Source organism: Zeugodacus cucurbitae, chromosome 2, assembly GCF_028554725.1.
Source record: "Zeugodacus cucurbitae isolate PBARC_wt_2022May chromosome 2, idZeuCucr1.2, whole genome shotgun sequence".
NCBI classification, from domain to species: domain Eukaryota; kingdom Metazoa; phylum Arthropoda; class Insecta; order Diptera; family Tephritidae; genus Zeugodacus; species Zeugodacus cucurbitae.
The window spans coordinates 9,261,963-9,287,076 of NC_071667.1; the positions used below are offsets into that span (position 1 = coordinate 9,261,963).

General features: G+C 36.0%; 2 protein-coding genes across 5 annotated transcripts; one reads left to right on the forward strand and one right to left on the reverse strand.

The window, feature by feature from the left end:
- Nucleotides 1-225: 225 nt before the first annotated feature.
- On the forward strand, nt 226-13,295 carry LOC105210189 (uncharacterized). 4 transcript variants are annotated; one of them, XM_011180993.3, is made up of 9 exons: nt 226-371; nt 458-1,133; nt 2,626-4,179; nt 4,249-4,427; nt 4,958-5,042; nt 7,647-7,824; nt 7,896-11,122; nt 11,260-12,150; nt 12,269-13,295. In XM_011180993.3, the coding sequence occupies exons 3-9, from the start codon at nt 2,674-2,676 to the stop codon at nt 12,641-12,643; spliced, it is 6,441 nt and encodes a 2,146-aa protein (XP_011179295.2). In that variant the 5' UTR covers nt 226-371; nt 458-1,133; nt 2,626-2,673; the 3' UTR covers nt 12,644-13,295. The 4 variants fall into 4 exon arrangements, with proteins under 4 accessions (XP_011179295.2, XP_054081372.1, XP_028894857.2 ...); XM_054225397.1 differs by having other exon boundaries at nt 230-371; nt 472-1,133; XM_029039024.2 differs by having other exon boundaries at nt 241-376.
- Nucleotides 13,296-14,322: 1,027 nt separating this feature from the next.
- Nucleotides 14,323-18,243, reverse strand: Ttpal_5 (alpha-tocopherol transfer protein-like). Its single transcript, XM_011180996.3, has 5 exons — nt 17,691-18,243; nt 17,199-17,306; nt 15,180-15,324; nt 14,905-15,118; nt 14,323-14,622 (listed from the first exon to the last, which is right to left on the reverse strand). Exons 1-5 carry the CDS (start codon nt 17,960-17,962, stop codon nt 14,468-14,470), a joined length of 894 nt encoding a protein of 297 aa, XP_011179298.2. The 5' UTR covers nt 17,963-18,243; the 3' UTR covers nt 14,323-14,467.
- Between the last annotated feature and the right edge of the window lie 6,871 nt (nt 18,244-25,114).

Here is a 25,114-nt window from a genome sequence, read left to right on the forward strand (position 1 = left end):
CATTAACCCGTTTTGTAAATGACGAATAAGAAATAGAAAAGTTTAAGCAGTTTATTATTATTTTTATAATATAATATATTTTCAAAATCAAAATCTGCTTATTTTAATTGTCATAATCACATTATTAAACATTACATGCATATTCGCTTCAACGTGAGCGTACAGAGTGTAAAGAGCAATCGAACAAAAACAAAAGTACATATTGGCTTTGCATATGCGACGAAATGCGAATAGTGGCCAGACCTCGTGAACAACAACGAAGTAAAATAGCCAGGGAGACGGACAGACAACAACGAACCATAGCAGCGCGAGCGACGATATAAACGCTAATAATATTGGAAATTGTATTAAAAATAAAATAAAATTCAATGGTAAAGTTAGTAAAATGATATTGTTGACAAATTGAGTGAAAATTTGCATATTTTAGTGTATTGCATTTCCAATTCATGTAAACTAGATTATTTTCAACAGCAAAAACGTAAGCAAAAAATGGACTACAAAAAACTAAAACGTCAAATATGTATAAATTTGTGTGTATAATGTACATTCGCACATACAAATAAGTGAACGATTTGATTTGCGAATCGTGAAGGCGACAAAGTCAACGAAGAAGAGCGATTTCAAGTATTGAACATTAAAAAGTAAAATTATATGGGTACATATGCGTAAAACAATTATTCTTGCTTGTAACTAAACACTACTAGTATTGGCAGCGTGGAAAAGGTGTGGATTGTAAGCAAAGTGCTGGAAATGCATTAACAGCGCCCATTGGTAGTTCGGTTCATACCAAAGAGTTGTTTGCAAATATTTTGGTTTGATTATCAAACTAATACTAAGCAGTCATTGAGGTTTTACGCTGTAAAAGTATAAAACCTTGTAGTTATATCCCGGAAGAGAAATCAATACAGCGCCATAGTCCTGCTGGATATCAGTGAAGGCTATTTCAGCCATCGGAAAACAATACACACATACAACGCATAAGCTAGGCTGTAGGAAATGTGGTAGAGCTGGCACACCATGGTCACGTATGTGAGCCTTGCACGAAACGCAGCAGGTCACGACAATTCGGAAAAATAGCAGCAGCAGTGAGAGAAGCTGCAAGATCACGACAACTTGTACTTAGACCACAAAATGTAAGTATATTTAATATAATATATTTTTAAATAATTCATTATGTCATGTTTAATATATTTTACTTGGAATTGTTGACATATTAGAGTCTCATTGTCACATTGTACAAATGGATCTTTTACATCTATGGTATAGAGTACCATGTAGTGGCAAGTCTTAGCGAATCCCGTTTTTTGTAGTCTGTGGTTGCCCAAAGCTTTGTTGATCTGTCCGATTTATTTAATGATTGTGAGTGTATGTGTGCAAGGTGCATTAATAGTGGTTGCATCAGACTGGAGCTGTGTTAAAGGGAAAAGGAAAACAAATAGTCATCACGAGAGCAGCTTTATTTTGTTCAATCAGATAATTGAAAGCTATATTTTGTCTTGAATTTTCATATACAATGCCAACAGTTACAAAAGGATTATATGATTTTTCATCATTCACCTTTTTATAATAGACGAAGCGTGTAAAGCAACGCAAACCCCTTCTCTCCAAGTAATATCATAAATGAGGTTCTTACCATGTGTATATTTTGCTGCCTTCCCTTTTTTTTTAATTTAGTGGATTTTAGAGGTTATAGTACTCTTCTGAGATGAAGTTTGTTGGTTAGGCATACTGTATAAGTTGACATTGCTACCGCAGCCGTATCTATTAGTCCACATTATGGTGTCAAACTTTTGTATGACAATTGTGATTTTATCCATATCAATTCCATCTAATTATTAAGGATATTTATCCTGTTCTATAAAATGTGCCGTTATTACAATAACGTACTTTAAATTATATTTTAAAGTTTGATTTCTAAAATATTGAAATATATGTATGTACATATATGTATATTATCCATAAGTATGTATGTATTTGTTGTAACAATAGATATTAAGTCTACTGGCTACAATATTTTAGAGAAATTTTAGAATACTTATCATTGGTTGTCCAACAACGCGTATACTCTTACAATACCACAAACACATATTTGGATACGTATAAAATTTATACTATAAATATATACACATCTATGTACATATATAAATATTGCATTATACGGTATACGATTACTTCTTTTCATACCTGTAAGTAGTTGTTGGGATGGATGTTTTCGTTGCGAAAGCATTTTGGGGGGGTATGGGGTACTATTTTCGGCATTTGTTGGTACATACATTTTGTAGGCGTTGAAGATGGCATACAATAACAATACGAATAACAAATTTCTAATCGACTGTGTGTATGCAATTTACGTTTCGTGTGTATTCATCGTAGCGGACGAAGATAGCCGGTTGTAGTGACTGTAGAAACGATGTATGTACGTTCAACACACAAACTGATCAGCAACATCGTTCATTCGTCTTAGTTGTCATACACCCCAGTCGTATATTTAACCTTTTCGTTTTTGCCATTGCTGGTATTTGTGTATATGATTTTTATTTTTCTTTACATAATTAATTAAATTAGTTCGAACAAGCATACTAACTATTTTCTTAATTATTTCCATTTCTTTGCGTACGTATTCAGCATTGAGTTCGACTATATCGGCATTCCTATGATATCATCAACACAGTAATGGAGAAAAATACATTGGCTGCTGAAGACAGTGTCGATTCGATACCGGGTCCGGCATATGAACACATTATTGTCAATGCGTCCACCTTAGCACCGACTTTAAAAAGTGATCTGATCTCAACGAATATTTTAGCGGTAACAGAGGATGAAGATGCGGATATGGAAGACGATGAATGTAGCGGAGGTAACGATGAACATATGGATGTAGAAGATGATCAAGATGAGGTTGATGATGAACTGGAGGAGCCTGAAACTGAAGTTGGAAGCTTTGTGGATGATGAATTTAATGAGCGTGACGATTATAAAGAAAATGATAGTCACTTGAAGCTTACAAATTTGAATGCATTAGAACATGATACAGTTGTTACCGTTCCACACACTGAACAAATAAGCGAAATTGATAATAGTAGTACAACTACAGTAACAACAACATTGGTTAACTCTGCACCGAAGATGAATTCACAAACCGAGGCAATAGTTGAATCCTCTCTGGACGGAGTTGCTATTTGCCCCGTACCGGTACAAATCGTTTCAGCTGTGACCGTGAAACCTAAAATGTTGCCAATGAAAACGAAAAATAATAAGCTCATTATGGTACAGATGATGAATGAACAGCCGGTGGATAGGGCTAAATTGGGTGTGCATAGTTCATCGTCTAGTCAAGCCTCCAACGGCTCGGGTAGAACAATCGATGAGGTTGTTGAGTCCGTTGTGTCGGATGTCGGCAAACTAAATTCTCCTAATCAAGAGAAATCTCCTGATTCGTCACAACTCAATCAACAGCAACAAAATGTACGCTTTCTTGCACGTAGTAGTACACCGTTATCACGCGAATTTCTTGCACTTCAACGATCCGTAAATGAATCAAAGGTCTTAAGTGAGTTTGTCACTGATGCCGTAAGAAAGCGCCAAAAGAGTGCACCAAAAGATGCGAATGAACAAATTTATACACAACAACAACAACAACATCACCATCATCATCATCATTACTATGGCGAAAAGCACCGCAAACCTAGTAAATTCGCTCCATTGAAAGACGATAGTGGCAGTTCGACATCGAGCACTTTGCAACGACGTTCGCGTAGCAAGAGCGTTAATCGCAAAAGTGAGGATATTCTGGACTCATCCATCGGCAAGCTCAAACGCTGGCCATCTGATGAGAAGTTGCTCAAACGCACTAATATGCGCTCGCAAAATTCCGAATTTGTACAAAAACAAATGGAATTCTTGAATCGTGTCAAACATGATGAAGGTGAAGTGTCCTCAGAAGCGGATGATGGCGAGCGTAGTTTTGCCAATGTTGGAGAAGATGATGATATGAATTTGGTGTTGGTGGAGAATAATGCAATAAACGATAGCAATGCATCGGCTGCTGGTTTGGTGAGCAGTATAAACTCTTTGCTGGACACAACTTTGGAGCGTGAGACCTCAACCAATATTGTAACAACATCTAATGTCGATAGTGTAGAGGCACGTTTAAAAAAATATTGGGCACCGCCACCGAAGGTAAGTGCTATGAGTTTTGCTGATAGAAAATAAATAATTGGTAAATATCTTTTATACAAAAATTTACAGAGAGGCTGGGATAGCTTTTGTTGGAAATGCCGTCAGTCTGTTGATTTGTTCCCGTGTTCCAAATGTGTACGTTGCTACCATTGTACATGCATTAAAGTGACAGCAGCCACAAAATTAGATGATTCGTGGGTATGCCCAGAGTGCATGACTGTGGAGAACGTACTAAATGGCCCCAAACGGTAAACTCATAGAATTTTTAATTTTCATTTGGTTTGAACCCGGTTGGTAATACTTTTAGCTTAAAAAACTTATTTTCAAAAATAATTTTACGTAATGTCATAATTAATTAGTTTCAGGATTATATTATAAAAAGAATAATCAGTTTTTTACGCAATACTTAATTAGGAATTAAATTTTAATACTTTTATTTAATACTTTTCAAAAAACCATTTATATGCACACAAGTTCTACATAACCTTTAAATTTATAATTTGAGCAGTCGTAAAAAAATATTGTGAAAAAAGTGAGTTTCGAGATTTTAAAATAATAATTTTCGAGATTAAATTCTAATTTTTTCTATTAATTTAGCAAATATCGAGTTGAGTACAAAATTATTCAATACAAGTAGTTTTAAATTTGGAATTTATCTCTATAACATACCAATAAACAATTTTTCGATATCCAAAGTAGTTTTAAGTAATAAATTTTACACTGTTCTGAAACTTAAAACATAAACAAACTATTCTAAATTCTTTTATCGTTCCCACAGCAGCTCTCGTCGCAATGAGATGTCCTTAGATGTGCTGAGTCAGCTGCTCTCGTTCGCTTTGAAACGCATGAAAATGGTTAAAGGGGTGAGTAAATATCTAAAATTGTAGTTTAACATGTATTTATGTACATTTATAACGACTTATACAGGTGTATATTTATTTTTAAAAATTTAAAGAAATCGCACGTCCACCCAAGCTTAACTACCATGCACTTACAAAAACTCGAAATAGAATTTATATTTTATTATATCGCACTTGTTTTTTGCGTGTTATATATATAAATATAAAAGTGTCGAAAAAACATATAACTATACTATGGTATTTCGTTGTACATTATTTGCGTTTATTTCGCCTCATTCACCGATACAACCAAGATTTTCCTATTGTTATTCATTTCGTCAATCTGTTTCATCACATGATGCTTCATTTCATATTTGTTTGTTATTTTTCGTTTGCTTCGTGTACGCTATCGTCATCGTTAATTTTACGAACTTGTATCTACTACGGCAATGGAGATTTCTGTTAGCTTTGTTGGTTGATTTTGTAGAGCAAAAGCTACAAACAGCTACAGCTGAGAGAGCAACAACTAATCGTTGTTTTAAATTTCAATATGCATGATATATAGAACAAATTTACATACATACATACAAAGTATACAAGAAAAATGTATAAAATATGTACATCATAGTATATATAAAAATTTGCAGTACTTATGTATGAATGATTATACTTACATAAATATGTACATATATATTTATTGTTGCACCACGCTGTATATATATATAAATTATATGTAAACTGCAATTTGAGGTTATTTCATTAATTTTATTTTATTTTTCTCATATTACAATATCGTTGCAAAATATATGTATATGTATATTCTTAATTTTCGTGATTAAAGCTACGTTTTTAGACAATTTTTAACAAGTGGCCTTTATTTACATATGATTACTCATCAATCAATAGTGTAAGACATTATTTTTGATTAGCATATCATAAAGACATACACACATAAAAAATACGTACATATATATGTCTATACATACATACATATTCGTGACATTTTTTTTAATAACTGCGTATATACAATACATTAATTTAGAAAAAAATATATGTATATATTACACATACTTATATGTATATTTTGTAAATGTATAAACAAAACCTTTATTTTCTTAGTCTTAATTTCTACCAAAACAAATAATTTGGTTATGGCATAGCAAAAAATAAGAATACCTTCTTTGATAATACACACATTGATGTTGAGGTTATACAACGATAACAGTAGCTTGGACTGATAAAGGTGAAAGCGCTAATAAATTTATAAAAAAAAAAATGTTTTATAAATATTGATGGATCTGTTAGTCACGACGAGACAAATATGTTTTGAGTATTATTCCGTATCTACTTTAGTTACGTAGGTCTTATTTTATGAACATTTTCGTCTGGCTATGATTTATTTGAATGAACTAAAATGCTGTTATTAAAGTTAGGTTATGGCTAGCAGTTTGTTGTTAATTATTAAAATGTATAGAGACATAATTTACGTTAATTTGTATATGCATACATATATAAATTAAATATATTAGATACAGAAAAATAAGAAACATATAATCCAAAATATCGAAAAACATAATTTTTTCGAAATAAAAATTAGATGATGATTTTGGCAATGTGATAAGTTACATCAAAACCTTGTTTGAATACATTGATAGATACATATATTGAATATCACATATTCTTCAGCGTTTCTCTAATTCAACTAAATTACATATTTTACATAACTACGTTAGAAATTGTATGGCTTGCGAATACAAGGATAAGTCATATATGACAACAACAAATATATGATATACACATACATATGTATATATTATATATGGATATGGATTAACAATTACTTGTATGCACATACATATGTTAGACCCGATTTGTTTGTATTAAGTAATTATGTATTTAGCATTACAAATTCCATCCATTATATCCGGGTTTGTTGGATTTGTATGGCAAACTTGTTTAATACGAGTACTACTCTTTAATTGTCGCAATGCATTATATTTGCTCTTTCATATTGTTTTTGTCGCATCGGATTTTTCTGCTCTCTTGCAGATTGCGGCGAATTTACCGGTTAAGAGCGTACTATTTGTAATTGTATATATGTATGTATGTATCTTTTCTCACTACATGCTTTCTATTTGTTTACCTGTTCCTCATTGCGTTCACATTTATGCTATTTTGTTACTTTTCCGTTCGTTTGCTCGTTTTGTTAATAATAATATGCATACATACATACATATGTACTTACGAGTATATGCAATTCGAATCAAAAGTTTTGAGATTAGTCGGTACATATTATTTTGGGTTTATCTGTCAAATCACTTAGTAGTGATATAATTGATGGAAAATGATACATGTAGACATATTTACATACATATATACACATGCATTGCATATTGACCTATTTTCTTTTCGAATCAAGCTTCGTTGCACCGCAGTATACATATTTGTAGCTATTAAAATGAGTTTACACTTTAAATCATCACAGGGGAAATATTTAGAGCTAGATAAATTGATTTTAATGTAACATAGTATTTTTAGGTTAGGTTATTGAATTTTTGTATTGAAATTGTCAATTGTGTTTTATAAAAAATAATTAATTGTTTTTTTTTACTCCATTTGTTTTTGCAGTATTCCAAGTTCCTATACACCGACAGTGATCTATTACATTACTCCAAGTACATTGCAAACCCGGTTACATTCACAACGTTACAGGAGAAAATTGAAAAACGCACCTTCCGTTGTTGCGAAGAGTTCCTCAACGAAACAAAATGGATACTACACAATGCACTCATACTTAACAGTGGCAGTGAGTTAGCACACACAAATTAGAAATTAACCATTTTTCATATTCCTAAATAAAAATCGAATTTATTTCAGGTTCTAGTAAAGAGGTGTTTACTGCCAAGGCCATATTGAAAGTTTGTCGACAGGAGACCAACGAAATCGATACCTGTGGCGAATGCTATTTGAACGCTAACACACGTACCGATTGGTTTGTGGATGTTTGCGCACAGCCACATCTCTTATTATGGGCCAAGTTGAAGGGATTTCCATATTGGCCAGCAAAAGCTATGGGTCCCGGACAGGGACTCTCACATGTGAATGTACGCTTTTTTGGCGAACATGATCGTGCTTTTGTGCCAATCAAGGATTGCTTTCTTTATTCGGAGCAGGATCCAAATACACAAACAGGCAAGCGTTCGGCACGTGAGTTGGCCGATTGTATCAAAGAAGTTGAGGTGCATATTGAAAATATTAGAGCTAAAGTGGGTGCATTCAAATATGCTAAATTTAAAACACCCTACGAACCAACTGAGGAGCTCCAGCAACTGGAAATGATGATACCTGGTGTGATGGACTATATGAAGCGGCAACAGGCGCTGGTGCCGAAACCTTCGTTACAATATAAAATTGTAAAGACCGCAGATAATCATTTGTCGATTATAAAAAAGGCATGTACAACAGAGTCGAGCAACGATTCTGATCATTCCGCCAGTCCGAATAAGAAGCCCAGTAGTGTTACATGTACAAGCAGTAGTTGTGGTGTTGGTGAAGTCAAGGGAGCTATAGTTACACCCAAGTATGAAGTGGTTAGCAAAGCAAGTTCCGATGATAGTAATTCGTCAAAGGTGACCGCCGTCATATTGAAACGCAAATCATCGAGCGAACACAAAAAGGAGGCTGGTGATGGAGTGGAACTACCCATGCCGAAAGTGATAAAATTTGACAAGGAAGATGTTGATCAGCGTTTGGTGGGAGGTGTTAATCTTACTGCTAAGCCTGATGTCAATGCGGAAACCAGTACTTACAATGCTTCCAGCAAGCGTAAGTATGGCACTGACACAAGTGGTAGTAGCGTCGACAGTGCCACTAACGTGACTGAAACAGCGGACCGACCACGCACGAAGCATGCCAAGCATGAGCCACGTGTTCCAGTGATTACAATTAAAACCAATGCCAATGCGTTAACAGTGGCAATGGGTACCGAAAGCAAAATTGCATCCTCCTCAGCAGTACCTAATTCAAATAGCGCTACCACCACTACCAAAGTAAACGCGGAAGCTAGAACAACTGCTGCAGTAAATGAAGTGAAGGAAGAGTTGGCTGTTGTAGCAACACTGGTACCCTTAACTACGCCGTCGAATAAAGCTCAAGCATTAATGGAGAACTTGGTTAAGAATAAGCATGGTGTGACAATTAAGAAGATATCGAAGGAGGGTCAAACGAGAAAGGCCGATGAATCTGCAAAGTTAGCGGCTGGAATGAATACAGTAATAGAGGAGACACAGACAAACACCGACTGTGACGCGAAGAAACCCGTTGCGGCAACAGATACAGCAAGCGGCACACAAACAAGTGGATCCACCAATAATACTGATAATGATAACGGTAATGCAAATGTCAAAAAGTGCCCGGAGAGTAGCAGTAGTAATGCAAATAAAACGGATGACAGTAAAAAAAGTTCTACAAAATCCACAACAAATACACATATTCTAAAAGATTTGGTGCCTTTTGTTGAGATAAAGAAAGAAATTACTTCGGACGATGAGGCAGACATGCAAATAGCAGCCAACATAAATGGTGCACAGATTAACAAACATGTGAACGAAACAGCGCCCAATGTTACACCGGTAATTGTGCCAACACCAAAGGTAAACGTTGATACTACATCGCATGTTTCATTACCTGTTGTCGTAGTGCCGGCTGTGCTGCCGAACTTGTCACTCATCAAGCAAGAAATAATGTCAGATGAGGAGGAAACCACTACCGCCACAGCTAATACTGTCACAACTTTTTCAGCTACACAGCAAGACCTAAATACAACATCAACTGGTGGCGATAATGCATCCAATATTCCCGCTGTCGGGTTACCCGATGCGGTGCGCGTCGGCGACACTATGATCCAACGGTTGAATGCGAAAAATAATCGCGGCGCTCAACCCGGTCTGGTTTCACTCAAAACCGTTGCTGCAACAACGCCGGAGGGCGCTGCTGTGATGGATATGCCAAGTGTGCAGAATTCCGCGGCTATGCATATAAGTCCCGCCAATAGACGGTCCAATACTCGTGGTGTGCCATACGGACCACTGCCGGCATCAGCTGTTCCACAGTCACAATCGCAGATACAAAAAAGCACCACGCAAGCCAATCGCGCTACAATGCAACAACAACAGCAATTATCGCAATCATCGCCAGCGTCTCAAGTGCAAACTCAGTCGCAATCGCTGCAGCCACTACAACGTGCACGCAAATCATTTCCGAACCGCGTTACGCCTGATAATGGTGCAACGCGCAGCAACAATTTTTCGTGTGTACCACTCTCATCGCCTGTTCTACCGCCACCCTCTACATCGCCCCTATCGAACAATAACGATTTGAAAAGGACGCTCTTGAAGAACAGTATGGTTTCAATACCAAGACAAGCCTGGTCGCCGCATGAGTCTCAACGAAATGTCATTGTTAACAACAACAATACTAACACACATTCAATACCAGTGCCACCGCTTACCGCGGTTTCGAAAACACCAACAGTTGTGGCGGTGCTGGGTGACAATAATAATGCCGACAGCACAAACAATAATAACATGTTGATCAACACGAATCCCGCAACGAATGTTGCCATTAATTCCGCGGCAATAGTCACACCTTTTGTCACTTGCAATGGCGGTATTGGTCCAAACGGACCTGCTCTGCTCACGCCACTCACCATGTCAGCACCGCCGCCACTGGCGGGACTCTCTCAACCATCCTCTAATATGTTGACACCCATGGTTGGCGCTTCTATGTGCACAAATATGCCAATGAGTGGCAACAACAACAACATTAACGTCAGTAGTGGTAGCGGTATCATGTCCATATCCTCAGCAGTTGAACTGCCCACACAACAGACAGTCGGCATTTCAAGTAGCGCAATCAATGCGGCCAGCACATCTAGTGTTGATGTTGTCACATCGAGTTTAACATCTATGGTTACGGATGCGATCTGCCGCGGTCCACCCAGGTTAATGCAACGCCCTAACGGTCCATTGAAATCGGATGGTACGACAATGTTTCCCTCACAAGCGGGACCAGTGTGTCAGACACTGGTAGAGAATGCGCATAAGGTGAGTGAAATATATGGAATATATAGAAATTGAAAAAAGATAAGTTAGGTTAGGGTGTAGTACAAAGATCTATACTTAACTAAACTTTTTAATTTGCCTTACATCACACATTAATTATGGTTTTATTTATTATTTAGTTAACGGACTTCTTCATATCGGTTATGGAGGATACCATGTTAGAGATGTCCGAAGGCGATGAACCCGTATTACAAGCTAAAATAACCATACTTAAAATAGAACTTGAGCGCACCAAACAGGCGTATGAGCAAGAAATCGCCGAACTTAAACGCACCTCTGATCTGATGCTCTCCGAAATGCGTAAAAGCATGGAGAACGAGAAGACGCGCATCTCCAACGAGATACGCAAACAATGCGAGCAGGAACGTTTGAGATCCATTGAGGAAACTAAAAAGAAACAATGGTGTTCAAATTGTGGTCGAGAGGCTCAGTTCTATTGCTGCTGGAATACATCGTACTGTGATTATCCCTGCCAACAGATGCATTGGTCGCGCCATTCGGCAACCTGTGCACAGACACGCCCAACTATTGCCAGCGCTAGCGATAGTATGGCGAAAACGGTTAGTACTATGACGACGACGGTATCGGCAATGGGACTACAACAACAGCCACAACAACAACATGTAGGTTGCGGTAATAAGAACTCCAACAATAATATGACGGCCGTCACAACTGCAACTTCAATAGCTGCGTCACAACATCAGCCATCAACGCTGTATAACAAAAACAACAACAAAAAGGATAAACATAGTACTTCGAAAGTGAGTCATCAGCAATCCGCTACAAATTCGTCTAGTGTCGGCAGTTCGAGTAACAACACCATGAACTCAATTACCCCCGTCAATGCTGCTGGCGTGGCAGTGGCACAGGGGGCAGCAACAGAGGTGCTCAAATTGCCCTCCAACACATATTTGCGCACTGTGCCTCAGTGCGGCAATCCTGGTAATGGTAATAGTGGTGGTGGAAATTTGCGCAGCTCGACGTATTCAGTGCAACGCGTCAATATACCGGTAAGTTGATGGTTTTTCGACATACATTTTTTAGTTTTGTTTTTTAAGACTACAAGATGTATGTAATTTTTGAAGTGCACACTAATTTGTTTTTCCTTTCTTTCTCCACACACTTTAGCTGCCCATCACCGCACTCGTGCAACGCGGCAATAGCTGGGAGCTTACCAGCGCAGCACCCAATAATAATGTGGGCGCGGCAAATATGGCTACCATAACCGCTCCAGGATCGAATGTCACACAGGCGATGACACAGTTAACAACTCAGCAACAACAACAACAGCATCAACGTATGCTTAGTGGCGGTGGCACTGGAAATGTCAGTGGTGGTGGTGGCAGTGCATCATCAAATATAAGTTCGTCCCGAAGTAATTCGCGAAGTCGTGCTGCTGCAGCAGTACAAGCATTACAACAAACAATGGCTACTATACACGGACCAACCGGTGGCGCGGCAACGTCAATGTCTTGTGGCATGCTACGACCGACACAAATGTGATGAAGAGCAGCGGACGCATGCTCAAATGTCGTCAATCAAGAAGTGACAGCGTCCACACAAAATGCAATGCGAATAAGCGACGGCAGCTGTAGCAATAAAAATACCAATAAACTGCTAGGAAAATTTAAGAAAACTTCATCCGCGCTGTACAACAAAATACCAGTAGTAAAAGCAGCACCTGTAGTGGCCCAGAAGCATTCGTTAGAGGCAATAATCGAAAGTTCGCCGCTTTCCATTACGCTTGTGAGGAAATAAAGTTAATTTGGATGAAGAGGAATGCATAGTTGAGATTCTAAAATGTTAAAAATGGCGTTTGCTTTCAATCACTTGCATTCACAATTCATTTTACAACAATAATAAAGAAGTGCTGTGCACTCGAATTTGTTTTCAATTTGACATTTCGCATAATTTTTTTAGTTTTAAGTTGTGTAAATAAAAGTGAATATCAAATAAATAGATATAAGTATTGCTATTATAATAGCTAGAGACCCGTAGACTACATGAGAAAAATGAATTCAACATAAATACGCTAAACTTAAACTGTACTCGAGTAAATGTATCTACATAATAAGTTGTATAAATCATAAATTTAAGTTAGTTTAAGTATTTTTAAAGTATTGGTTCATTCAGAGATTCATAACAGTGAAATACAACAACATCTATATATCATACTTGTATATAAACCTGTCAGACAGACATATACTGTATATGAATTCATATAAAATTACATCAAAATATTCATGTAAAAAATCATGCAAAACCATTTGTATATGCCCCATAAAAATATACATACATATATATCTATATACCAATACTATTACTATGTTATATTATTTAATATATTAACTATTAATTCTCGTAGTGGCGTATGACTACTAAGTATTTATTTTTAAGTACTAGTTTGTATATTCAAAAGGAAATTTTTGAGAAAGTACCGTTATTAGCTTATAATTATGAATATAGCCGATATTTATTAACAAAAAATATCATAATCAAGAGTCCAAATATATAGACTCAACCAATTGTTTGGTTATAAAATAATAATTATCGCAAAAAATATATATAGAAATTAAAAAATAAACAAGATAATATGTTAAAAATATGTATTGAAATATCGATAACTAGCTTTAGTTCTTTTTATGAATACTTTATGCAGACACACATTTAAATAGGACACCTACGTAAATACTGAATACAGCTACTTGTAAGTGGCTTCTATTATATTAACAAAATAGTTTTGTTTTTAATTTAATTACAATATAAATATATTTGATAGTATTTTATTTGAGTATAGATTTTTATGAATTGTTACTATTAAATGGCTTCGCCGTTACTTTAAGCATTCTTTCGTATGTAAATATGTATCTATGTATGTATTACTCACAAGAAACTATTCACAACTGAACTTGAACCTATTTTGAATTCCATAAATTTACTAAATAATTAAATTAAAATAAAGCGGAAAATATTTTAAATATTAAATTTTTATGCATATTTTAATTTTATGGTTGAACTGAGTGTTTGAAACGCTTTCGAAATGCTAAACTAATTTATAGCACCGTTACTTTTGAAAAATTAAATTGGAGAACTATTGAAAATAACATAATTTATAACGAAATAATAACCGCGATTTTCATATAAAAAATTTCTATATTTTTTAAAGACTTTTGTTTTGTTAATTTGTTAATTTTATTTATTTTATTTTGTTGTTAATCTTATTAACTATAAGTTTTAAAAATAACACCATATTTCTAAAGAATACTTCCAGATAACTGCAAAATAATTATAAATTAAAGATTAAATTTATTGTTAAATTCAATAATATTAATCAATATCCAATTTCTTGAAATTCCCTTGAATACCGAACAGCTCTGAGGCATTTTTTGGTTTTCCCGGACGCAATTTTTCATTTACTTGGTGACGTTTTTCAAATTGCAACATTTCCTCGCGATTTTCTTTGAGCTTGGCGTAAACGGTTTCTGAAAACAATCAATTTAATGTAGATTTTTAATTAAAAGAAATATGCAGAAAATTGCGAAGGCAACTCGCAACCCAAATTACTTTTCCAAACAGATGAACTTCTATAACTCGAAGTTTTCCATAACTCGAGCAATAGAAATCAAATTTCATACAAATTACCTTCCGTAATTCGGAAGTCTCTCTAACTCGAAGTTTTTTTTGATTATGGTGATTCGAGTTAGGGAAGTTCAACTGTATATACATAAATAGTATAATAATAGCAATAATTTAATATTTACTACCTCTGAATTCCACACACTCCAACTCTGTGCCGCCGTAATCTTTGGGCAATATAGATTGTGGTACAAATTTGAAAAAATCTTCCAAGTTGTTGTGTACATATAGTATACTGGTTAGCTCCTTCTTCATAAACGGTGTCATGAGTGCCAAAATTTTATCCATAAACGGTACAATATTGATGAAATGGAAACCAATCAGACGTATCGCGGCAGCTTCCTGCGTGTGGTTTATATTATTTAATATAAATCTTATCTAAAATTGCTTAACGTTTACTCACCTGTAAATAGAAGAGAAACTTTTTCATCTGAAATATGCCAATGCGTGCCACATGCCCCAAGGTGACACCCTTTAAATCCATAACCATAATGTGTCCCGGACGTATGCCATCTTCGCACATCCACATATCGAAAATCATGCAGTAACTGTAATATTATGGGTGTAAAATATAATATTTAAAAAGTGAGGCTTAAAAAGAAAAATAACAAAATTCTTGGCTACTACCTGACAGTTTAACTGTTTGCTTGTTTTCAGCAACAAAATACTACTTTCAAAAATAAAATCTATCTATTGTTTCTGAATCTATCATTGTTTGGTATTTGATCATGGAAAGACTTACGCTTCAACAACGTTTTCAAATTGTTCAATATTATTACGAAAATTCACGCTCACGTTTACGTTTCTGACTCAATGGGTATGTAAACAAGCAAAATTTGCCATATTTGGCTGGAGAGCAACCTGAAGTGATTCAAGAGCAGTAATTTCATCCACAAAAAAGAGCTCAGTGATAACCGACTATTTGATGCCTGAAATTGAAGCTCATGATCTCGGTCACATTTGGTTTCAACAAAACGGCGCCACATATCGCATCAATTAATGGATTTATTGGGAGTACACTTCGGTGAGCAGATAATTTCACGTTTTGGGCTGGTCGATTGGTTACCAAGATCGTGTAATATCGCACCATTCTATTTTTTCCTGTGGGGATGTGTAAAGTCTAAAGTCTATGCCGACAATCTCACTTCGATTCAGGCCTTGGAGCAAAACATCACGCTTGTCAATCTCAAGTTAACAGTCGAAATGCTCAAACAAGTCATCGAAAATTGGACTCAACGGATGAATGAAAGAGATAATCTTCAAAGAATAAATGCCAAAACATGCTCTTTCAAATGATGATTCCCCACTAAATTTGAATTTTTTGTGTTTTTTTCTTTGAAAAAGTAGGGAACCTTGAAATGGATCACCCTTTAAATTAAACTATAGTAAAAGGTGAAAAGTTATTTTACAAAGTGTGACAGATTAATTGGTTTACACTAGGTGCTTTGCACGCCATTAGGTCGAAAACGACAAATAATCTTGAATACGATGTAGTGTAGTTTTATAGGTATACTATATAGATTTTAGAATTTGTACTACGATATGAGCGTCGCACCGCCCACTTTTACGTGTAAAATATTTCAATAAAATCGTTGGGTTTATAGGTTTAAGCTACCATTTTTGTGAGAATATTTTCGAACTGGTCTGAAAGTACTTAATTTTTAAAAAGTCGGTTCAGAAGTAGGCATAGTTACTTATGAACTGAGCTACACATTCATGTATCTGTAACTAGTATGAGACTGATATATTTCTGAGAGAAATCTGACGATTGAATTCTCGTATGACATCAAAACAATAAAAGAATATACTTTATACAAATATAATATATAGTTATAAAGTAGCTTATACCATAATTAGTGCATAACACGGGAAAGAACTAGACGATCTGTATGTATACCCTTTATTATATATACATTTCAATTAAAATTAAAATGTCCACAATTAGATATAAACTGGAACTTTTTTAATACTTGAAAACAACGGTTAATTACTAATTAATTCGTAATCTCTCGAATTAAAAAGCTAATTCAGTTTTATTTGACATATAAATGACTATAATTAGCAGTGTCAAGTGTTAACGGTATAATTGATATAATAATATGTAACTTTTTTAACTTTACGAGAAGCATGGAGGGACATATGTATAATATATCTCATAGACCTCTTTACACGGGTACATTAAAATATATAAGTAGTAATTGCAATTCGCTTAGAGAGAGTGAAATGAACTTTAGAACTAGGTCAATACAGTTGATTTTGCTTGAAATTGACACCAAGTGATTTAGCCAATACACTGTCCCAATATATATATGAATATGTTAACAACTTATCTAATTATTGAATTTAATTCTGAACTCAGAACGTTTTTCGGACAAATAACTAGGAGACAATTAGTGAATATCTTTTAATATATCATACTTACAGTTTCATGCAGTCCACAAAATTGAAATTCGAAGCGTTTGTATCGGCTAACTTCCCGATTATAACGCGATAACCCTCAGGTGTGGTCTGTGGTAACGGACAAATTGAGCTGAAAGTGATTCAAAGAAGAAACTTTGGAAACTTTATGTCTATAATCTATTTGCAGCATTTTATAAAAATAGAGGTTTCATATCCGTAGACAATGCTTTATATTTATATATATTTTTTTATAATTAAAATTAATGACAGCGACGACTTTGTTGGACGTATGAGTGCTACTCGGTGGGTCACGGGCTGGGGCACATATTTTTTTAACAATGAATCATAGTTAGCAATTGAAGATTAGTATCGCTTTCGGGCGTTCTAGCGGTTTTATTCGACGTTTATTATAAATCGATTATGATAAATTGCAATAAATATGATTATGACGAGTTGTATTCGGCATTTTTAACGACAAGTGCAAAAATGTTTGACGAGCGTAACGGACACTTACACTGTTCGCATGGCTCGCTGCAGCTCCGGTCGCTCACAGTCCAGATTCGTAAAGAAGTCCTCGCAATGTGTGCGCACCGTTAGATTGGTATCCAGCACCTGTTTGGCCATTTCCATGCTGTTCATGGAGGCGTGAAAGAAGTGCAGCGCGGCCTCTTCGGACAAATTTTGCATATGCGGTTGCGCGTGTATCCAATTGACGAATTTCTTCATCTCATCGCGTGAGATTTCCGGAAAGCGTGCATATTGCTCATTCAAATCCGCGGGTTTCATTGCTTGAGTGTCTCTTTTGGAATTTATCAATGAAATATTTTATATTTTGATTTTTGATTAACACTAACACTTTTGCACTACACGCATATACATAGATATTAGTTCTTCGTGTTTTAAGGACGAACAATTTGGCACAACTTTTGTAAACTGCATACAAAAACCGTGTCTAAAGCTCTTCGGCTACTTAGCTGTCTTTGCGCACGCTGCGTTGCGAATGAAATGAAAATGTTCCGTACACAAGTTTGAAAGCGAAACTGGTAATTTCGCTGATTGCTATTGTTTTTTATTGCTGTTGTTGTATGCTACCCTGTTTGTCAGTCACCTAACTTTTGTCGACTTTCTTACTGCATTTGATCGGTTTTATTGCACGTCATGTTGTTGGTTTCGGAGTGTTGTTGCAGCTGCTGTGCAAAAGTTATTATTTGCAAGTAAAAATTTTCATTACGATCATTGCGAATTGCAGTGTACAGTGGTGCTAAAGTTTGATTTTGTGCGTGAACATGGAGCAATAAAATTGGTATAAATGGTATAATTTTGTATTATATTTTAAATGGGTTATACCAAATTTTACGATTATTTATTTATACCAGTCTATATTTTATACCAGTTATTTGTTTATAATAAGTATCTCTTTGTGTGTCTATTCAATTATACCAGTCTTTTGTATTGTACTTATACCAGTTCTTTTATGTATTATTTGTACCAATCTTGATGCATTTTTATTTATGCCAGTTTTTTGTTAATTTTAATCTCTCTGTATATGTCTATTTAATTATGTCAGTCTATTATATTTATACTAGTTATTTGTTCTTTTAACCACTTTTGATGATGGAGTTGGTGCAGTGATATACTGTCCGGAGTTAGGCATAAAACAACCGTTCAAATTGCCGAACCACTGCAGTATATTTCCAGCAGAGGTCTTTGCTATTGGGAAAGCTTCAGAGCTAGCCTCCAACGCACAAACTCGATACTCTAAAGTTAATGTCTACGCAGACAGCCAAGCAGCAATCATGACAATAATTTCGTTTTGAATATAGGCTAAAAGTGCTTTGAGCAGCGGGGCAGCAGTGGAGAGTGTCGCCAGGAATATGCGGCTACGCTTCTACTGGGTGCCAGGCCATAAAGGCATCGAGGGCAACGAAATCGTATACGGGATTGCCAAGAGTGGTGTACGGCTGTCATCCGAAAACATGATCGACATCGGTAAACTCCTGCACTGTCTGTACGACGATATGGACAGGTACATAGTTAGAAAAATCAAAGTGTTAGCGAGACAACGCTTCAGTTATTTATGGGCCCCACAATACGATAAGTTAGAGGAGATATCGTTAGTGAAGCCTCATAAACTCATGTCAAGCGCAGGCATCCCAAACGATGACTACTACTCACGGAATACGTGAATGCATTCCATCTGGTATCGCAAAAGACCATAACTGGTCTATGTGTAGTCTGCAGGCCTACCAGACCAACATAACCCAACCACTTTAAAATTTTTTGGGTAAGCCGAAGGCAATTATTATAGTCATTTATTCTCTTCTGCCTCTATTTAATTTGTCAGTCATTCGTATTTATGGCATTGATTTGTTTTTTCATCTCTCAAGTGTCAATCTTCGACCATCAAAACAAAGTAGATCTCTCGCAAAAGTCTAACTTATATAAGGTACATGTTATTTAAAAATCAAATTACTGATTCAAAATTTTCGTTGAATTGGACACACTGTTCTTTTGCTGTATGAAAATTACTATCCTCCAACAACAATCAGACACACAGACCATTTTTGCGTGTGGCACGTTTGTAAGTGAGCCTGCAATAAAGTGCATTCCCATATGCTTTCGCATGCGTCTGTACAGGTGTGTGTATGCGTGTGCGCATACGTGCCGGTGCACCGTAATGCACCTTTACGTAACTATAAAACATATTTGTAATGTGTAAATGGTTTTTATTATATGTTTTTATTGTTGTTAGTATTATTAGTTTTGCCATTTGATGACTTGAGGTTATAATTTCTCTATATTTTCTAATACTTACATGCACACATAGACACTCAACTTCTCAATCTAAAAATCGTGCTGTATTGTTTTTGGAAAATATAATTATATTTGCTTCCCTGATGCTGTACTTATTACTATATAAAATCAGAGACGTCATAGCGTATAAAAAATGCTTTATTGTGAATGAAGGGGCGTTAGACATTGAGTGTTGGTGGGTAGTAGAAGTGTTTGGGGTGGTGCCTTAATTTCAATCTGTCTCCGTTTAAATGCAACTTGTATTTTGAACTTAAAAGCTTTAGCAACGCTGTTTAAAAGTTATTATATATGGGTGTAATTAGCAAGAAGGCATTATTTCACATGCGTGTTGTTCTTCCATTGACCGTGCGATCAAAATGAACTTTGGTATGAGTGATTCATATGACAACTGATGTTTATAAAATTGGTCGTCAGCTATTTACTAACATTACATTCTTATTTCAAAGATATGAAGCTGTTTCCTTTGAAAATTAACACATTTCTGTACGATAATAAAGTAAAATGCAGTGTCATAAATAAATAAACATCAGAGAGATCGACACAATTATACTTGAATCATCGCCTATCTTGTGTGGTACAATGAAATTTGTTCAAAATAAGTTATTCGTTATATGGTCTGATGGTATATTAGGCTTTATTCGCTTAGGAATATCTCACTAGAAAAAGGAAGTGCAGTCTCTAGTCTTAGATCTAACATTTAATTAAAAAATCCTAGATTAGGATCAAAGAAACTTATACTCCCAATAATCTATGCTACGAGATTCCTTACTGAGAGCTTAACAAGGTATTGATTACGTTTGACATCGTTAAACGACAAGTTTGTTTGATTCCTACCATTCTTTATCAAAAAAAAGTAGATGAACAAGTAAGGAAGGCCTAAGTTCGGGTGTAACCGAACATTTTATACTCTCGCAATTTATTATATTATTTATATTATATAATACACAATTTGACCCACATATTCGTCATATATATTGTATAAAATCCATTGAAAGTTGGAAACCATAATATTAGGTTAGAAGCACCGAAGTCCTCTTGTTCTATATATGGGGCCTTGAAAACCTATGGTTCGACTTCGGCGATTTTTAGAATGGGGCTGCCACACTATAAATGCAGTATTTACTTAAAGTTCTGTTCCGATATCTTCACTAGTGCTTACTTTATATATTGTAAAGTAAACGATTCAGATCGTCTTCAAAGTTCTGCTATATAGGAAGTAGGCGTGGTTGTGAACCGATTTGGCCTATTTTCACAATCATTGGAATGTAAGGAAACTATTATAAACCAAGTTTCATTGAAATCGGTCGAGTAGTTCCTTAGATATGGTTTTTGACCCATAAGTGGGCGACGCCACGCGCATTTTCCATTTTGTAAAAAAATCTGAGTGCAGTTTCCTCTGTCATTTCTTATGTGAAATTTAGTGTTTCATTAAAGTGTTTCAAATTTCGTTTTTCATTAGTGAGATAACACACTTTTAGTAATTTTTAACCTAACCTTGGTATGGGAGGTGGGCGTGGTTATTATCCGATTTCAACTATTTTCATGGTGTATGATGGGGTACGTAAGAGAACCGACTTCAGAGAGTTTGGTTTATATAGCTTAATTGGTTTGCGAGATATATACAAATAACCGATTTGGGGGCGGGGCCACGCCCACTTCCCCAAAAAAATTACATCCAAATATGCCTCTTCATAGTGTGATCCCCTGTACCAAATTTTATTTCCATAGCTTTATTTATGGCTTATTATGACACTTTATGTGTTTTTGGTTTTCGCCATTTTGTGGGCGTGGTAGTGGTCCGATTACGCCCATTTTCGAGCTTAACCTTCTTATGGTGCCAAGAAATATGTCTTCCAAGTTTCATTAAGATATCTCAATTTTTACTCAAGTTGCAGCTTGTACGGACGGTCGGAGAGATAGATATCCGGATTTGAACTTTTCTCGTCATCCTGATCATTTTGATATATATAACCCTATATCTAACTCGTTTAGTTCTGGGACTTACAACCAACCGTTATGTGGACAAAACTAAAATACTCTCGTAGCAACTTTGTTGCGAGAGTATAAAAATTACAAATCTTAAAGCGCTTCTTAAGTGTTTCACAAGTACAATATTTTACTGATCTTTCGGTCTTCTTTCTGTAACATTAGTCTATGAAATACATTGGAACAATATACTAAATGTAAAAAACGACGATATTTTGGATGCTTGTTTCGAATATTCGTGTTAGTTACGTTGATTTTAATATTAAAATATCGGATATAAAGAAAAATGTAGTAATGAAATGTGATTGCAATCCCTTCACAATTACGTCGAATAACGAATCCTTTTACAGTAATAAAAGTAATAACTTAAAAATATTTCCCCGACCTTGATCAGTTCAGATCAGTTGTCGTTCCGTGCGCAGGTGTGCGGCCAGTATATCGCATAGACACAACAGGTTGCAGTGAACAATACCGACCTACAGAAACGTTTGAAAGCGGTGACGTAAGGAAGAAGAGTAGATGCAACAAATAGTTTCTAAATGGCAATTAAAAGGGACGTTGAAACAACCCCATCAAAATGTAAATAAGAATATACTTGTAAGGATCAAAGACCAGTGCACCGAGGGTTGAGTACGATCGCGAACGCCATCAAACGTCACACACAGGTGTCAAAAACGGCCGCGTCAACAATGATAGTGAATTAAAAAAGTCAGTTATAGAACTGAAGATGTAGCAAAGGCATGGGGTGGGTAAGGCACGCAACCGTGAAGCAGCAACAAAAAGCATAAAGTGAAGCAACAGGGTGGAATCACGGCCACGTGTCGCTTCAGTGGTGGTCATTTGAATATATACATATATTTTTAAGGAATTCGTAGACAGTTTTTGAATAATTAAAGGTTCCGCTGTACAAGTTTTTTACCTTCTTCACCGGCCGTTAGAATCGTCTGCATTATATTAATTCTTGAGGGTAGGCGCATCATTTACAGGAAGCCGTTAAGGAGGGTTGCTTCCGCCACAACGGATCTGCATGCGTGCGCAACGAGCAATAGCCGTATGTGGGTGTGGCACTTGTCGCAAAGCTGCAGTGTCCCCCTAATTATAAACATTTAATGTTTAGATATTTTACGTTTTACATAATACATTGTCTTTTACAACTTGTAACGTCTTCTATGAAAGTGGCAAGTGCTTGGGCCCGAGCAGTGGTTTCCTTTCGTTCAACGAAGCGTATATTTCATCCTTGTATCTTTTTTAACGGCTAAAACAGATGAAACACTATAGTACGCGGAAATTTTATAATATATAGACACATGTGTGTCGTCAAATATGTATATGCGTATCAAAAGAAAGTAATTTTAGGGCTAAAGGTCGAATTACAGAGAGGAATTTTAGGCATGACATCAATTTAAAGTCCGGTAGATTCTCGCTATTGTACACAGTTACTTATAGCATTGGATAGTTGAAGGATCACGGATTTCAATGAACTACGGAGAGTTTCTTTATGTTCAACTCACCAGTATATAACTTTATAAAAAGTATCTCTCTTGAATAATAGAAAAGTATTTTTTAGATCAATTCGCAAGACTTTCCTATTTTTAGTTAACAAGTAAATTTCTCCCCTTCCTGTGCTTTATTGCAAATTTTTCATCGAACCACAATGCATTCTGTGTCTTTTGTAGTTTAACTGATCGCTCCCTTTACATACTATTGTACTTATTTATATATGTAAAGTATAAATCGAAAAGCAATTAAATATACAATCATTCGTTGTGGTTTGCTTATGCTTACCTGTAGCACGGAGTCCAACCGGCCATTCAATCATTTCGTCACTAAGACATTCTGATAAATACGTAATCATCGAACCGTCACGTCAATCCTGTTGCGCATTGCATCCTGTTGTTAAGTCTACCATGAAACAGGATGTCAATGAGCGTGTAATAGTCGTTTACATACATACATACATACATATGAATATATGTATTCATATACCACTTTCTCATGATATATGTATATGTATTAGCAATGCAAATAAAGTTAATAGTACGGCGGTATGGCTTATATATAAAGAGTGGTTCACTTTTAACGACTGTGCTGCATAGATCAAACTGCAATTGACGCACCCTCTACATTTTTATACACTAATAAGTACTCAAAAATCTGCCTACAAATATTAATATAAGTTATATAATAATTGCATTGACCACTAGCAGGAGTATATGCCATTATATATACCATACATGCAACACTTGTTTTATGAATAGGGTGGATATCCATCGACGTGCATCAAACTGAGTCCACCGGAATCTAGTAAATACAAAAACAATATTCAATTTCCTTTGTCGGCCTTTGATTGCCTATGAATTTTCAATATCCGCTTTACCAATGTATGGACTTCGTTGCCGTTCAGTGTAATTGGGTTGTAGTAGGAGAATGTTGACACCTGCTGAAATGTCAAAAGTGTTAGCAGAATTTAAATTTAATATACCACCTTTAGCGAGGTTCTATCGTGAATAATAAAGCGAGGTTCTTCAACATATCGCTTATTTGCGCCCACGCCCCAACGGAAGAGAAGGACGATGTGACCAAAGATGCTTTCTATGAGCGACTGGAACGCACGTATGAGCGCTGCCCCCGCCACGATGTCAAAATCGTGCTTGGCGATTTTAACGCCAGGGTGGGTAAAGAAGGCGTCTTTGGCACAACAGTCGGAAAATTCAGCCTCCATGACGAAACATCGCCAAACGGCCTGAGGCTAATCGACTTCGCTGGGGCCCGAAATATGGTCGTCTGTAGTACCAGATTCCAGCATAAGAAAATACATCAAGCTACTTGGCTGTCTCCTGATCGAAACACGCGTAACCAAATCGATCACGTTGTGATAGACGGAAGACATGTATCCAGTGTTTTAGACGTGCGTACGCTCCGAGGACCAAAAATAGACTCGGACCATTATCTGGTTGCAGCGAAGATACGCACCCGCCTCTGTGCAGCAAAGAACGCCCGTCAACAAACACAAGGAAGGTTCGACGTCGAAAAGCAAACACAACAGACAGCCACAAAATACTCTACTCGACTTGCACTCCTGCTCTCTGAGAGCACTCATCAGCATCTCGGTATAAGGGAACTGTGGGACGGCATCTC